Raw genomic sequence first — 18,738 nt, forward strand, 5'->3', positions numbered from 1 at the left:
TAGTTGAAATAAACATATTCTAGAAGAAAAGATAGACTTAATTTTTTTATGGTATTATGAACACTATTTCTGCAAAATATCCTTTAATAGTTCAGTCTATAAAGGTTTAAGTAAAAAGAAGTAATAATAATAATAAAAAAAATAAAAGAAATAAGATAAGAAAAATAACAAAGACAATAAAAGCAATAAAGTATAATATTTTTAATAAGAAAAACAAAAACTTCTTAGCATTATAAAGATGCATTTTTGTGGTTTTTTTAAACGCAACTAAATTAGTCAATTTAAGTGCAGATTCTATTTGCAGCATATTTAAGCTGAAACTACAGAAATTTAGTATCATTTTATTTTAAATTTATTTAAATGTTTAATTCATTTTGATTTGCTCTATATTTAATTTATTTATTTATTTTGAATACTTTATTTGTTTAGCAAAATTTGTGGATATAAAACTCAGAGCTGGAAATAAGGTAATATATGAAAACTTTATTTATTGATGTCATGGTAGTCATTAATACTTGTGCTTTAATTTTAAGTTAGTACTTCAAAAAATAAACAAATAAATCAAAAAAAGTAAAATTAGTATAGATATATCTTAAATAAAGTTGAAATCATGTGATTTGAATTCTCAAGGGGTCACTAAATATGTTTGAATTACACGAGTTATTACAAGAGGGAACAAATAATTTGTTTGATTTAAATGGTCTTTCAAATTACTATAGTTCAAGTTACAATAGTTCAACTTTAGTAACTTGGGTTCTTAGGTAAACTGCATTTTTTATTTTCTAAGTATTTCTTTAAGGTAATTTTAGTGTAGAACACACAAGAAACATTTTAGGTTTAAACTGTCACAAATTTAAAAAATTGATGCTAATAAATATTTCTTATAAAAAAATTATTTTTAAATACTTTCAATTATCCTTTTAATATAAAATTACATTACTGTTGTTGTAATTTGATACTAAATTACATTAGTGTTAATGTGAATTTCTGCTGAACTATAGCTCTTTGTGTGAGTTTTTTTATTTTGTGCTCCACCTAATTTTATATTTACCTAATTTATAAATGATATGAAATTCTATAAAAAAGTATTTTTACAGGTTGTGCGGACATCATTTAACATTCAGAACATTTGACAACATATGGAGACAAATAAAATTATGAAACAAAATAAAGAGTTCACTAAGCATGCAAATACTAATTGATTTAAAAAAAAGGCTTTTTAATTTCCTCAAAAGGTTTTAGCATTGTCTTTTTGGTTTTTATAAGAAAATGACTTTCTCAAATTTAAAAAAGCAAAATTTGTAAAAAATCATTCAGTGTAGTTATTGCTATTTTCAAATATAAAATTTTTGAAGAAAAAAAGAATGTTTTTTGAGATTTGATTTTTTTAATTTAATAAAAGAATCGACAATAATTCAAAAAAAAGTTTTTTTTTTTTTTTTCATTTAATTTTAAATACCATTATTAGACTGGTATTACCAAGTATCTCAATACTTGGTCTCATTTAGCTGGTATCTTAACTTTATTGAAAGCACAACAAACTTCAATTTTTCTGTGTTTAGAGCTTTGTATTTAGGTAGATAAGATAAGTTAGATATCAAGCAACAGGCAACAGACTTTGATAACAGACTTCAAGACATAGTGACAACAGACTTTTAAACGTTGTGATAACAGACTTTTAGACATTGTGATAACAGACTTTGACGATGTTTATCTGCTACTAAAGTTTTAGATTATTGTGTAAATGACAAAATTAAACAATTAAAACAAAAACTAAAAACTTATACAGTTTTTTGCAAACCAAGAACTTTATAATCAAAGTTTTAAAAATAAATATAAAATAAAAAAGCTAAATGTATAATCAATTAAAAACCAAATGTTTATTAGAGCATCACAAGTTTTACACATTTTTTTAGGATTTTAATGAAAGCAAGATGATTAGAACAAAATCAAAACACCTTTTTTTGTACCAAGAAAATTGTTTTACATTATGGTTTTAAAACCAATAATAAAATAATATAAACAATAGTAGTAAAAGATAAACAGATAAATAAGGGTACCTTATTTATATAAACAGATAAATAAGGGTACCTTATTTATATAAACAGATAAATAAGGGTACCTTATTTATATAAACAGATAAATAAGGGTACCTTATTTATATAAACAGATAAATAAGGGTACCTTATTTATATAAACAGATAAATAAGGGTACCTTATTTATATAAACAGATAAATAAGGGTACCTTATTTATATAAACAGATAAATAAGGGTACCTTACCATACTTGATGAGCAAATAGAATCATAACTAAATGTATGTATAAGCATTGTACATTGGTACAAAGTATATTTGTACAAAGCAAAAGTTTTTTTGTGTGAATATTTACAACAAAATGCGATGTGCAGTACTTTGTTGAAAGTATTTACAACAAAATACTTTGTACAAAGTTTTTACAATGAAATGTTTTGTACAACATTTTTAAAATGAAATACTTTGTATTAAGTATTTACAAAGAAAAATTCACAAGCGCTATTGCAAGCCCCAATCTGTCACAGAAGAGAGATCAGATTTAAGATCAACTACCTGTTCTAAGCAATCAAAAAGTAATAAATTTTACTTAACTTTTATCGTCTTTATTTGTAATTTCTGTTTTTAGGGTAATTTTTTGATAGAATGCCCTAAAATTTCTTTGTATTTGATTAAGTTTTATTTAAAAGTCTCTGATATGGTGTTTGTACTTAGTTTTTCTAAAATTATAAATTTATCACTCTCTTAAGTAATTCTATATATTATATATTTGAAAATATATCTATATTTTATATATTGTAAAATTAAATATTCTATAATAGTTTATCACTCTCTTTAATAATTTTTGCTGAAAAACTTGGATGCTTCAGCTAGCTATGTTTTGAGTTTGTCTTGTTCAAAACTTAAATTTAACTCATAATAATTTTGGGAAATATTGTTAATTGTTTTGGTTGTTGATCCTGGTTTTTTAAGCATTTTAAATTCTTATTGTCAAATATTTTATTTTGAAATTTACTTGCTAAAGCAAAAAAGTTTTGATTTTAACTTAAAATTTTCTTGTGGGATTGCAGATATACATTTTAAAGTCCAATCTTGGTGTTTCGTTAGTTTTTTTCTTAGTAATCTTTTTTTCTGTAATGATACAAACATACAATAAGATTTATGAGGCAGTTTTGATAAGTCTAAATTTAGTTAATCTCAGTTGAAACTGTGATTGTAAGGCCTGTTTTTTTTTTTCAAGAATATTATTAAACACATATTATTGACCTTACAGGAGGCTATAGAAGATGAATATTATTAAACACATATATTATTGACTTTACAGGAGGCAACAGAAGATGAACTTGAAAGAAGATTAGATAAAATCATGATCCTTTTTAGATTTATACATGGTATGTTTGTTTAGTTTTTCATTAGTATTTTTTCATTAGTATTTTTTAATATAAATTTTTAATGTTTATTGTATTATTATGTAATATAAATGAAACAGATTATTGGATTGATCCCTTAATTAATGTCTTTCAATTAATTACTTTCCACTGTTTATATAATAGAATTTTTTTATTAATTTATCATTAACCATTATTTGTTTTTATTAAAACATTGGACTGTAACATCAATTTATATTAGGAAAAGATGTTTTTGAGGCATTTTACAAAAAAGATTTAGCAAAAAGACTATTACTTGGTAAAAGTGCTTCAGTTGATGCCGAAAAGTCAATGTTGTCTAAGCTAAAGCAAGGTTTGTTTAGTATTAATATTCATTTTAAGTTAAAAGTTAACCAAGGTTGTATTATTGTTTGTTTTTTTAAATTGCTGAAAATTAAAATCAAAAAGTATTTAATAATTTTCCAATTGAATTTGCAGAGTGTGGCGGTGCATTCACTGGCAAACTGGAGGGGATGTTTAAAGACATGGAACTTTCAAAAGACATCATGAGTAGTTACAAACAAGTATCTTTTTAATTCTTTCTTATTGTTTGCTTTTCTTCAATAAAACAGAGAAATAAACTACCTTGTCCAATACAGTAGGCTTAATTATGTTTACACATTACATTTTACACATTGCTTTAAAAGGAAAGAGTGTCATTAAAAAAACCCAGCAACAGTATTCCATGCAAAAGTAATACAATATTCCATGCAAGAATGCATGATAGTTTAATAATAGAGGTAGACAATAATAGAGGTAGATAATAATAGAGGTAGATAATTATAGAGGTAGATAATAATAGAGGTAGATAGTTATAGAGGTAGATAATAATAGAGGTAGAATATAATAGAGGTAGTTAATTATAGAGGTAGATAATTATAGAGGTAGATAATAATAGAGGTAGATAGTTATAGAGGTAGATAATAATAGAGGTAGATAATAATAAAGGTAGATAATCATAGAAGCAGATAATAATAGTGGTAGATAATAATAAAGGTAGATAATTATAGAGGTAGATAATAATAGAGGTAGATAATAGAGGTAGATAGTTATAGAGGTAGATAATTATAGAGGTAGATAATAATAGAGGTAGATAATAATAAAGGTAGATAATTATAGAGGTAGATAATTATAGAGGTAGATAATTATATAGGTAGATAATAATAGAGGTAGATAATAGTAGAGGTAGATAATAATAGAGGTAGATAATTATAGAGGTAGATAATAGTAGAGGTAGATAATAATAAAGGTAGATAATTATAGAGGTAGATAATAATAAGTAGAAATGATGACCACAATAAAGAGAGGCAAAATTAGCACCATATTCAATTTATTTGATAAACAGTTTTCAGGAGTTGTTGCCACAAGTCACCTAAAATACAGACAATGATGTGACAAATATTTTTTAAATGATGTTATAAGGCTTGCTATTTATTTATTTTTATACATAGCGTTTAGTTAACTATAGTTTGTTTAAAATGAAAAAAATTTTGGTGTATTAATAAGCAAAAAAAGCTGTAAAATGTAAAATTCTATTTGTTATGTTTTACAAAGTGATTACTCAATTTAATTCTCAGCGCAGTGGCCTTGCTCATCGAGTTTCGTATTTCAGAGTTATAGAGTTGAGACAGGGTTGTAACCACATAAGTAACCTCCTCGACTGTTGTGGCCTACTCAGCCTTTGGGAGGTGAATAATTATATAAAAAAAAAAACTGGGTTGCTTCTAAATCACTTTTTGAAAACAACTCTTGAAAATGCAAAAAAAATAAAAAACAACAACAATAAAAAACTTTTTTTTTTAAATAAATGATTAAGTAATAAAAAATCCAAATAGTGTTTCATATTTTAAAAGTAATTTTAACTATACAACTATTTCTTGTTTTTTTCATTAACAAATTCATCAAATAACAAGTCAAAATCAATTATTTCATCTTGTCAATATTGCTTAAAAAAAAGAAATAATTATTTAAAATACCTTGACTCATAGTAGATTTAAAATGTTTAATTAAATTTAATTTTGAAAAATTTCTCTCACCAGTAAAATTTGAAGTGATTAAACATAAAAATACTAGAATAGTTCTGTGTTTGGCAGGAATAAAGAGTCTCAAAAACCGACTCAAAAACCTTTTTGTGACTTTCAAACCGAGTTTGAAAGTCACAAAAAAGTTTTGGTTTTGGTATCCAAAAGCTCCAAAAATTCAAAGAAGCTTATGGACTACTTTTGGAAAAGAATTAAGACTTTTATGTGAAAGGAAAAATAAAATATGTATATATCAGTATTCTCTGTTTAGCCAGCGCTTTCGCGCTCTTTATATATATATATATATATATATATAAAAAGAGAGAGAGAATCTGGATTGAGCAAATGGGAGTAAATTCCAATTTACTCTAACCTCCAAGGGACCAATGAAAATGGGCTAAATTAATATTCGACTAAAACGCAAAGTAAAACAGTATATATATATATATATATATATATATATATATATATATATATATATATATATATATATATATATATATATATATATATATATATATATATATATATATATATATATATTATATAAAGTTAAATAATTTTTTAGATGGTTCAGCTTCAGAACACTTCTTCTGGCATTGATTTAAATGTAAACATATTAACAATGGGATATTGGCCTACCTACACTCCTATCGATGTTCTTCTGCCTAATGAGGTATTGTAATTATTATTATTATATATATATACATACATATATATATATACATATATATATATATATATATATATATATATATATATATATATATATATATATATACATACATATATATATATATAGACATACATATATAGATATATATATAAAACCCGCGGAATTAGGAAAAATGAGGTCGGCATTAATTTGCCGGCCTCAATCTTTTATAGGTCAGCATCAGGTCGGCAAAAATTATTTGATACAAAGGTCTTACCATAAAACATAAAAACGAGGTCGGCAATTTTTTGCCACCCTCAAACACTTTCAGGTCGGCATTGCCGAGTGCCGACCCTAATTCCGAGGGTTGTATATATATATATATATATATATATATATATATATATATATATATATATATATATATATATATATATATATATATATATATATATATATATATGTATGTATATATATATATATGTATGTATATATATATATATATGTATATATATATATATATATATATATATATATATATATGTGTATACGTATATATTTATATATATATATATGTATATTTATATATATATATATATATTTATGTGTTTAGTATAATATTTTTCATAGAGATTATAAACAATTTAAAGATTAAACAATTTAAATATAATTTTTGTTCATAAATTAATTATGTCAAAAGAACTTTATGCAATTTTGAATTAATAAGATTCAAAATATATATACATTTGTGAAAAATTCTCTTAAACAAAAACACTTCTCCCAATTTTATTTTTTTTCAAATAAGTTTTTTATTTACTTTGACATACTTTAATCTTTTTGATTTATGTTTTATGAAATGAATTAGTTAGCAGATGATACAAAAAAAATTTCTTTAATAAATATTGCAAAACTATTTTACATTCCTTTGAAACTAAATTTTACATTCTACGTTTTACTATTTTTTCTATTTTACATTCCTTCAGAACTAAATTAAAAATTTTAAAATCATATTCAATTGGAAGTCTTTAACTTAAAAAAATTATATTAAACATAAAGTTTTTTTAACAAAAAAAATTCACAGTTGCAATTAAATGCTTTTTTTATGACTTAATATTTTATGAATAAATGTCACATAATTGATTATTAAAAGATAATTGAAATATTCCAAAGTGTTTGCTTAATGTAAATCTTTGTAAATTGCCATTTCGTGCGTAAAATGTGAGCTGCATAACACTTCTTAACAAGGCCTGATTTATATGTTAGGGTTTTTGAAAAAACAAATATGTTAGTGAAAAAATAAATATGGTATGGAAAACTGGTTTTTGGTGCAACTGAATATGGCGAACAAGCCTATAACAAAATAAGTGTATATGTCAGGTATAAATTCCCCAATTTTTTAACTAAACATTTTACACTTAATCAAATTAAAACTAAAGGGAGCAAAAATTTCAGAGCTTTTTTGTTCTCAAGCTCCAATCATTGCATTTTTTTTTTTTTGCAAAACATGCTTATTCGACTTAAGTATAAAAATAATTGTTTGGAATTTGCTCCATGTCTAGAAGTTAGACAACAAAGGAGCCCTGCTTGGTTCATAGTTGTTGAATTGTGGATACAAAAAATAAAATAGGTTAAAAATATACAACAGTCAATTTTTCACATATCTGTATGGCTTTAACATAAACAAACTTCTGCCAAATATTGGACATTAAGTTGTTTGAAAATATGACTTTTTCTAATCCTTAAGTAAAACTTTTTTTGCGTGTGTGCAGAAAACAGAAAAGCAATTTTGGCAGACCTACTAATACTTTCTCCGAGCTCTGTATTATTCCTTCTTTAGAACCTGTGGTTATATGGTTACAAACCTGTGCTATCACAACTTATAACTAGTATATTGGATAATATGCAATCTGCAATGTCTTTGATTTTACTAGATTTTGGTGAAAATTTTAATAGGTATTTCCAAGTTCATCAATCAACACATGTACTCTTCTTGTTTTGGTACCCACATACAATTTATCTGTTTTTCTTACCCTGGTTAATGTATGACCATTTTTACTATCAAAATACAGTGAAGTAATGTTATCAATATGTGTATTATCATTTTCTTGAAACTTTGGTCTTTACTTTTCTTTACTTTACTTCGGTCTGTCATCATAATTCACCAACACAGTTTGTTATTCGATTGTCATTCTCAGTTTAATGGTCACATAATTATTCTATGAATTCATCTGAATTACCTGCTTTTGTTATATAGGCTTTTCTCTGTTTTTCAGCAACCTCTCTATTAATCAAAGCAAGTTCCTTTACATTTAATTCACTATCATTTTACCAAAAAACTGTTGCATTCTGTGCATTTGGCTCTTCTCTGAGTTTTACAAAATATCAGATAACTTGATTGATTTTAGACAGCTCATTCTTTGATAAAACATCAGGATGACCCAATATATAGCTGCTTACCATTCACCTGATGTTGAAGGTTGATTTAAATTATTGTTTTTTATTTTAATTGAAACCATTTTCATTCACTGATTTACACTAAAAAAGAAGTATAGAATAAATGAATTATTGCAAAATTATGTTCATTTTACCCACTTGAACAATATATGTATTAAAAAATAACAGCACAATCATTGTTAATAAAAACTTAATAAATGGACCGTTTATTTTGAAAGTGATGTAAATCCATTTTCTCTGCTTTCGAGATATTTAAATGTTAGCATTTTAGTCGATTAAAAAATATGCATAAATTGTACTAAGTTTGGCAATGTCTCTACGAATTTAGAAATGTGTAATTTGATTACATAAATGACTTGCATGTGAATTTAACTAAAATAACATATTCTTTCTAGAATAACATATTTTTTCAGGGTCGTAAATGGACTTACACCACTTTCATAATTATTGAGTTGTAAAAATTAATAAATTTCAATAATCAAAAATTAATTTTCACTTGAAATACATTGTTTTGTTCTGATTTTCTTTATAAAAAAAAATAATAAAAAGAAATAAAATAGTGTCTTTTTATTTCTCAACGTTAAACGAGCTCAACATTAGTTACTGGTTTTTATGTAGGCTCATTATATGGAAGTTTTTTGAAATATTTATGATGCACAGAAGGTATATTAAGCAATGAATGCATCATATCCTTATATTTTTCGTGTGTAATGGGTCTGGGATTTATATACAAAGACTTAAGCGCAGTTCTTTCAACGGTTGGTGATAAGTCTAAAGTTTTAAATTCTATATCCTCCATCGATGTTTTATATGAAATAGTATATGGTGCACTTTTACAAAACCTCAGCCAACATATTTTCAGCCAATTTACCTTTTCTCCTTTAGTATTTTTTTTTCTTTTTTGAATTGCATTTTCTAGATATTTTGTTGAAATAAAATTCTCATGTTTCATTTTGTACAAATTAAACTTATTATTTCTTCGACATTGTTTTATAATCTCATAATAATTCTCAGGAGTGTCAAAAAATGCCATTTCTATAACACTAAAATCTGCATTGTTTGGTAAATACGAATGCCCTGAAAGCAAAAATTTATGGTCGATGATTTTAATGTTATTTTCCGAGGACTGGACTACTCTTAACCACATCAATGCCATTTGAATATTTCGATTTTGCCCAGTGCACATATCACTGTAACCTATAACATGATTTTGGGTTGTTACATTTTGTAAATGTCTCAGGCAACAAAATGCAATTTCCTGCGATCCCCTAGAAGCAGTAATTTCGTTCAACACATACATAAAAACTTTACCCTCGTGAAAATTATGGAATCCCTCGTTTAAAACATACATATTCCGCTTATAATATGCAATCGAAACGGATAATTTTGGATATGGTAAGGCTTTTTGTAAATTGAAAGAAAAGGCAAAATAACTTTCTGGATTTTCTGTTGCTAGAATTTTATCTTCTTGTAAAGCTTTTTTTGCTAATTCGGCATTTTTTAAGTGAACATCATGTCTTTATACAAGAGTCGCCTTTTCTTCGTCACTGTTTGATGTCTGAATTTTCATGTTAAAGAAATCACATCTTTCACACGTGTCTTTGCGTGGTTGATGGAAATATAACTTAAAATCTCTTTTAAAGATTTTCCTGTATGTTCATTCATTAACTGCAATTTCATAAATTTCTGCACATTTTATTAAGTATAAATTAAACATTTTGTTTATGTTCAATTCAGGGTTCAAATACTCTGGATTTTGGGATCGAGTGTAATGACTCTCAAAAGCCGGAAAACTTTTTATGTGTTCTCTAACAAATTTTATCGTGAGTTCACTAGTTCTCCTGCAAGAACCATCCATTCTCCCACGCATGTCTTTTGGAATATCTTTTGCTTTTAAGATGCGATCAATTTGTCCCGTAGATATATTAAAAGTATTTATAAAAAATTTCTTACATACTAAAATGTTTTCACGAGGAGTGCTCAAGTGAAATTTATACACATTAGTCCTCAAAGTTTCCGCATAATTTCTTGGCCTTCTTCTTTTTACAGGATAACTATGACACTTTCATAGAGAAATAAGTTTTGTTTATCAGTCTCTCATATTCCAAAATTGTTGAAAAATTATTTTACGTTCTGCTTCATTAATACGTTCTACACATTTTTTTGAACAGTTACAATTTTTATTTTCAAATTTTTTTTCTGGAATTATTTTACTGCTTTTTGTACAATATTCTTGTCCAGAATTTTGCTTGTGTTTTACTTATTATTGTCCTTTATTTTCTTTTGCAGAATCAAAGTTTTGGCTATATGAAACATCATCCTCATCACATTCTAGCTCTATAATTTTTCTTCTTTTTGTAATTTTCATTAAACATGTGTTTTTATTAGTGGAATTATCCTCATTCTCCGATTGTAAGGCTCTTCTTTTGTTTATGTTCATGGGCTTTATTTCTGTGTGATTTTATATTTACAATAGAATAAAATAAATATCTTAAACAATAGTAAAATAATGATTTATTATTACTTCCTACCTGTATCACTATCTGATGTTAACATGAAATTATCCATTTTTTATAGAATAAAAGTAAATAATTGTAAAAAATATATTAAATTTAAATATCAGGACTACACTTTGATACTGTCAAAAAATGCTGATAACAATGCATTTTAGACAAACATTTTGCTGATCTGCAATTACGCAAATTCTCGAGACATGTTAAAACATGCAATATTAAGCACTTCTTTGGCTAATGGTTTTTTCATTCCATCTTATCTGTCAAATTACGCTTTTGCGTAAATTTTCATAATCAATTGTTATGCAATTTCATTTATTAATGAATTTTAAATTGATCAAAGCATATGGATATGTTTAAATACTAACTGTAAATTGTTTATAAATAAAAAGTGCACACTAAGTTAAATGTAAGCTATGTTATTTCTAACTTTTTTTGAAAAATCGACTTACACCACTTTCAAAATAAATGGTCCAAATAAATATTATATTATAGCAAAATTAAAAAAAAATCAAAACCAGAATTCAACTGCATTAGAAGAATAAATTGATGTCAAAAGATTCATGACATTTTTACATTTTATGCCACTATTAAATAAACAAACAAGGCTAAAGATTAACACTTTTAAAATTATGACTATACAAGTATATTGAATAATTATTTTACTGTCCAATCTATTCTTAGTTTACGCTCGATTTAGAAAGTTATCAATTCAAATTTTTTAGAATATTGTACTTTCATCTTATCATGATCTATGTTAAAGTATTAGGTTGTAAAGGTGTATCCAATTGTTAAATTGACATAACTTTTTATCTCTTACATGAGATAATAGGTTACTTTCTTAGCCCCCAAAATTTGATAGAATGTATTGTAAATATTATCAAGTCTCTGATCAAAATTTTCGATAGAATATCAAGAATTGGATTAAAAAACCTGTTGTAAGATTTAGTTGCATAGAAACAATAAAAACCAAAAGTTAATAGAAATAATTCAAAAATTGGGGTGGTTGCGTTTTTAGTTTTTTAGTTTTTTTTTGCACATTATGCATTCACTTTTACAAAAGGCACATTTACACTAGTTTTTTTTGCACACTATACATACACTTTTACAAAAGGCTACCAAAACCCAAACCCACAAATTGTGTATTCCCAAACTCAAACCCTCAGTTACTAGTATGAAATAAACTATTGTAGTATGACATCTTTATGCAAGGTAAATCATCTGCATTTATTGTTTTAAAAATTAGTATTAATAGATAATACAAGTTTTTTTCTTTTGTGTGTTGTATGCATTTTCTTTTATCAGCTTTTTAAGGATTTTTACAATTTTTTTTTATGCAGATGGTGAAACTTCAGGAGGTTTTTCATAAGTTTTATTTGAGTAAACATAGTGGAAAGAAGTTACAGTGGCAAACAAATCTTGGAAGTTGTACAGTTTTAGCTTGTTTTCCATCAGTCAGTTGGTTAAAGTTATATTTGTAATTTGTTTTAATTTATAACACATTTTCTCATTTTTAAGTCTTTTAAAAATTCTGGTAGGGAAATCACGAGCTACATGTATCGTTGTTTCAACTTTTGTGTTTGCTTCAATTTAATGAAGGTGATGAATTTTTATTTGAAGATCTTCTTGCAGCTACAGGAATTGGTAAAACTTTTGTTTTAATTTGACAATAAACAAAAATAATAAATGCTAATAAAAAATTTTTTTTATTCCTTGAATAATTTTTTTTAAATAACATTTCAAATTAAATTTTAGAAGAGGGAGAGTTTAAAAGGACAATACAATCTTTAGCATGTGGCAAAATTCGAGTCTTGCGCAAATTACCTCAAGTAAATTTTCTTTTAAATCATTAGACATTATGAAAAAAGTTTTTCTCTTCTGTAAACAATATTACAAATGCTATATTAGAACCACAATACTTTTTGATATCTTATACTATTAAGCATGCAATACCATGTTTATTGATATCTTATACTATTAAGCATACAGTAACATGTTTATTCTAATATCTTTGAAACAATATTATGTAACTGTAAGAAAAAAAATAACACTGATGTTAAATTGGGTTCTGCAAATTAAAATTTAATAATAATATACTAAAAAGTAATATAGTACAATCTCTCTAAATCGAATCTTATGGGGGAAAATAAAAATTAGAATTAGAGAGATTTTCGAATTATAGAAAGTTTTTTTAGATCAGGGTGACTTTGCATTTAATCGAATTATAGAGGTTTTTGAATTAAGGATGTTTGAATTATAGAGGTATTTGAATTAAGGATGTTCAAATTAAAGAGATAATACTGTATTAGTTAATTGTTAATAATAATTATGAAATTTTTATTAACAATTTTTACATTTTTGTAATTTTTTAGAAAAATAATTAATAAAGAGTTATACATATTTTGTATTAAAAATTACAGGGTTATATATTAAATTATCTTGTTACATATGCTTTGAGTTATTTTGGAGAATTCTAACTGTAAGAACACAATATGGTGAAGTTAACTTGATAGTATCATAAAAAAAGTTAAAAAATATGTAATGTAAGTGTAATTCCAAAAGAGTTTTAGCCAAATTCATTAGACGCGATCCTCACACTTATGTATACGATGTAGGGAAAAGAATAAAAGTGGTAGCTTTTAAGTTTGATAAAGTATCAACAAGTGTTCCACATTTTAATATTTATACTTTTTCTGGCTAAATTTTTAAAACGCTTTAATTGTATTGTTACTTCTGCTTTATGCTTTATAAAAATTTTAAATCAAAAGATTCGAATGGTCTACTCAAATACTATTGTTTACCAAGATCAGAAAGTGTACAAAAAACCTATATGAAGTTGTTTAAAACAAGTTTATAAAAGGAGAGATTTAATACAAACAATTTGCCAGAAGTACAAACAATTTGCCAGACATTATTATTTCAGTTAAATAATAAGAAAAAAAATGCAAAAAAAAAACTGACTAGCTAAAATAAAACTTGAATCAATCATAAAAACAAAGTGATATGAAAAAACAAAAATAAAATTCAGCAGATAGAAAATTATTGTTATAAAAGTTATAAAAGGAACCCTTTATATATACAATTTCAAAAATAAAATTTTCAAAATGTTAAAATTGCTTTTATCTCGAAAAAATTACAATGGCAAAAAACTTTAAGTTTTTTATAAATATTCTTAATGATTTCAACATGACGAAACCAGATCAAAGTCAAATTTGACTTTTAACATAACAAAATTAGATTGCAAAACTTGATATCAAGATAATTTCTGTTTTTCATTTTCTTTTAATCATATATTGAATTTACTGTTTCTTCAACAATCACTAATAAGGTATTAATTTGTTTAATTTATAAATGTTTGATGTATTGCATCTGTACACTCAATCTGTAGCTGGCATTGAACGTAAAATTGAAGAAAATTTTCTACTTGTTTTTCATAGCCTAACACAATTAACACAATCTTGAGTTTTCTAGTCTAACAAACTTCTTGATAGATCAAATTTATCAGGGCTACAGCCATATTTATTGTTGATTAGGCTAATAAAGTATAGGTATTTTTCAACTTTTGCTTTAGAAAGTTTTCAAATAATTTACCTTTTTGAATATTTTTAACCTTAACCTGGTGTAAAAAACATTATAAAAAACATTCTAATATAACATAACTTTAAAAGTTTTCCAAAAAAACTAATTAAATTAGATAGTCAAGCAGCTGTAACTTTATGTTTTCTGTAATCATGCTACTTTTTTGTATTTTGTTCTATGCTTATGTAATGAATACCATATCATTTTGGAGCCATGCGGTTACTAAGGTTAATATTTACAATACCAGTATTAAAAAGTTATCTATTAATGAGAAATATGCTATGCCTTTTAAATAATCATATGTTCTTTGTACATCAGTATTTTCAGTCTTATTTCGAATGATATTAACAACAGTTTTGGTATTATTTTTAAAAGTGTTAGAAGAAGTTTCTTCAAGTATTATTATAATTTGAATCTTCCGTGAGTTTATTAATATTAGAGGTCAATATTTTCAATTTTAGTGTTATCTATGTGAAGTATAATTGGATCAAATAGTGAGGTATTAAAACAAATATAATCTGATAAAACAAAGGCAGTTCTTTGTGAGCATTTATAACATAAATGTTAACAGACAAATGATTCGCTTTCAAATTTCAATTTCATTTGTACTAAATAAACACGTTGCAACTAAATAGCCATTTCTTAAAAGTGTTATTTCAATTTTTAAACAATGATACATCTGTTTAAAAATAGTTTAGTTCTGGATATGCTGATATAGCAGTTGTCATCTTTTTTATTTGGGACTCAGTTAATTTTAAAAAATGATTACACTTTGTAACTGTTCTGTGCAAGAAAGAGCCTAAATCTTTTCTTTTATAGTTTTCATTGTATTTAGTATTTTATCATTATTGTGTTTTAAAAAACACAAAAGTGAAAGTAAGTAAACACAAAAGTGAAAGTAAACCCAGTACACAACCTACTAGAACTAACAGGACAACTTCAATGTTCTATTTTAGAAATAAATCAATCAAAAAGTAAAACAACCGATCTCAAATAGTCAATATATAATTTTATACTCATAGATTTAATGCATGCAACATTTAACCAGTAACTATTTTATTTTGCAACTTGGTAGCATTTTTTGTTTTTTCAAGAAGACGCAGTTCCCTTCCTTTTTATGGTCACAATATCTGTAAACGATATCTTCACTAATTTTTTTATCGTAAAATATCTTGTTTGATGACCATTCAGCTATAATTTTCGGTACTTTAAGAGATACTTCATTAAAAATACATGTTTGCTATTTAATAACAATATTCAATAGCCTATTAGGCTTCCTTTTTTTCTTTTAGCTTTTAAAAACGTAAATACATTTGCATTTTCTTTTGCAATTCCTCGAAAGTATCTTTTTAATCATTTAGGTTTTTAATCATGATGAATTAAGAACTAATAGTAGCAGCGACAGTATTGTTTAGTTGATTTTTTTTAATAACAAAGTAACTTTTTTCCCTACATCGAATTAATTTCGAGACCAGGCCTCTGAAATGAATTTGGCTAATATAGTATCATTGTAGAATTTTGATAAGAAATTTTTAATAATGTTTTGTAAATTACTATAAAAATATGTTTAGTTATTTTATTTTCTAATTTTTGCGAAGTTTGCATTAAAAATAATTCTTCAATGACATCATTTTTGTAATAAAACTCTTAAGGACTTAGCAATTAGCATTATGTCAAATTTTAAACAAAATAAGATTTCAATTTTGTTAAAATTTATTGAAAACAAATAAATATTTAAAAATTTTAGCTCACTGATCAGAAAACACAGATTGTAAGAAAATGTTTATGGAATGCCAGATATTTTTTTTTTGTTATTTCACCTCCCCAAGGCCCAGAAGGCCACTACAGATGAGGAGGCTACTTAATTGTGGTTATAACCCTCTCTCAACTCTATAACTCCGAAACACTAACCTTGACGAACAAGGCCGCTGCGCGGAGAAACAAGTATTTATCAGATTGGTGGCCATTTTAGTTCACTTTATAGCTTTAATTATTAAATAATTTTTGAAATGAATATTTTGATTTTTAAGGGAAAAGAAGTAAACAGAGGGGACAAACTTATATTCAACAAGAAGTTTTCTCATAATTTGTATAAAATAAAGATTAATCAAGTTCAAATGAGAGAAACAGTAAGTGATAAAGAATTTCATGCTACTAATTTTATATATATATATATATATATATATATATATATATTATATATATATATATATATATATATATATATATATATATATATATATATATATATATATATATATATATATATATATATATATATATATATATATATATATATATATATATATGTAAAATATAAATATATATATATAACACTTTTTTACTTTATATAATTTATAATATGAATTTTTTAACTTTTAAAAACTTTATTAACATCAACTCAGAAACATTGATGAATACAAAAATCTGAAGCTCAATAAACATAACCTAAATTAATAAGGGTTCTGCACAGAAAAACAAGTTCTATTTACTATGTCATATACCATTGTTTTTAAATTTATATATCATTATTTTTTTAATTTTGTTTGGCTTTAATTTGGCTTTGTAAAAGTTCATATTACATTGCTATGATAAATTCTATTTATAATTGAAGTTTAAATCCACCCTATGCCTCTTGAATTACAAAGCTCAACCTGTTTTCTGTGCAGTGGTCTTAACAAGGTTCATGTTTCAGTGACATATGTTGTGATATTGTGGTAGTGGTCTAGTGGCTCCTCCTTTTATCATTGCATTTATTTAAACTGTCTTGAGTCAGTAATTGTTTAAGCAATTGGCAACCGAGAAGAAATAATTTTTTTTTAATCACACTGAAATAAGAATTTCTTGGTTTTGATCAGCTTTTGTTGTCTTTACAAATGAAATTATGTGTCAAATATTGGCTTTTTTTTTTTTTTTTAATTTATTTCAATTCACCTCCTCAAGGCCATAAGGCTACTTTTAGTTGTGGTTACAACCCTCTCTTAACTCTATAACTCTGAAACACAAACCTTGACTAGTAAGGCTGCTGCACTGAGAAACAAGTTGAGTGCAGTACTCCCAGAGGCATGGTGGGGATCGAACTCGGAGCTTCTTGCTTATGAGGCGAGTATTCTACCACTACTGCACTTGTATGTGCAATTCCTGATCTCTAGACATGGGGGTTTGTTTGTGTAACTCGTAATATATTGAGTATACACTCAATGTCTTTAAATCAACATTGATTGTGACACTTAGAATTCTCATTGAAATTTATTTTCCTGTAACCATCACCAAATCATAGTCAGGCAGGCAGTTTCTATTTTTTGGCATTACTCAACACAATTAGAGTGATAACTCTTTCAAGTGCCTGTTGTTGTTCAAAAAAAAAAAAAGCATTTAGCATGGTAATCATTCTGTATTCTAGTATTTTGTTATGTAAATTTATGGATGCAGGTTTATAGGCAGAATTTTGCTTAAAATTTTAAAAGAGGTTTTTTCTTTGTGAAAAAGAACTTTAGTTTTAGTAACCTGTAATCAACTTTCTTTTTTTTTTGACATTTCTTTTCATTGTAGGATATGCTGAAACACAAGCATCAAAAGTACACTTTTTATTTTATTTTTTATCTCCAGCAATCAGTTCTTTAAAAAATTACAATTTATCCAATTATTATTTAATATATAAATCACTTGCACCTAAAAAATTATTTGAGAAAATGTGATTTTAAACATGATCAATTGGTATTAATTACTGATGAGTTTACTGTTGTTTTAACTTTGTTTCTGTATTTAGTTTTTCCATATAGTTTGTTTATCTTATTACTTGTTTATCTCCATACTAGTTTTCTCCATTATCCCTATGGATCTTTTTGGCCATTACTACTATTATGGCCTAAAATATTCAGCTACCCAATATTTATAGCTAATAGCCATTTATGTACATATTGTGCATAGTGTATGTATTTACTCATTAATTACTAAATGTTTTAATTTAAAAAAAAACTTGCATTAACATAAAAAAATAAGGTCACAATATAAAGTATGTTTTTTTACTTTGTATGGGCTCCTTAAACTTTTAGAAC

General features: G+C 25.4%; 1 protein-coding gene across 1 annotated transcript in view; it reads left to right on the plus strand.

The window, feature by feature from the left end:
- The window catches only part of LOC100199190 (cullin-4A), a 45,716-nt gene that overhangs the window by 23,353 nt on the left and 3,625 nt on the right, over window positions 1-18,738 (plus strand). The window contains exons 11-19 of the mRNA XM_065788640.1: window positions 430-467; window positions 3,356-3,422; window positions 3,661-3,771; window positions 3,897-3,982; window positions 6,048-6,155; window positions 12,442-12,555; window positions 12,640-12,745; window positions 12,857-12,930; window positions 16,711-16,809. Coding sequence (XP_065644712.1) covers window positions 430-467; window positions 3,356-3,422; window positions 3,661-3,771; window positions 3,897-3,982; window positions 6,048-6,155; window positions 12,442-12,555; window positions 12,640-12,745; window positions 12,857-12,930; window positions 16,711-16,809 — 803 coding nt within the window. The remainder of the gene's footprint in view (window positions 1-429; window positions 468-3,355; window positions 3,423-3,660; window positions 3,772-3,896; window positions 3,983-6,047; window positions 6,156-12,441; window positions 12,556-12,639; window positions 12,746-12,856; window positions 12,931-16,710; window positions 16,810-18,738) is intronic.

This window comes from Hydra vulgaris, chromosome 01, assembly GCF_038396675.1.
Source record: "Hydra vulgaris chromosome 01, alternate assembly HydraT2T_AEP".
Lineage (NCBI taxonomy): Eukaryota > Metazoa > Cnidaria > Hydrozoa > Anthoathecata > Hydridae > Hydra > Hydra vulgaris.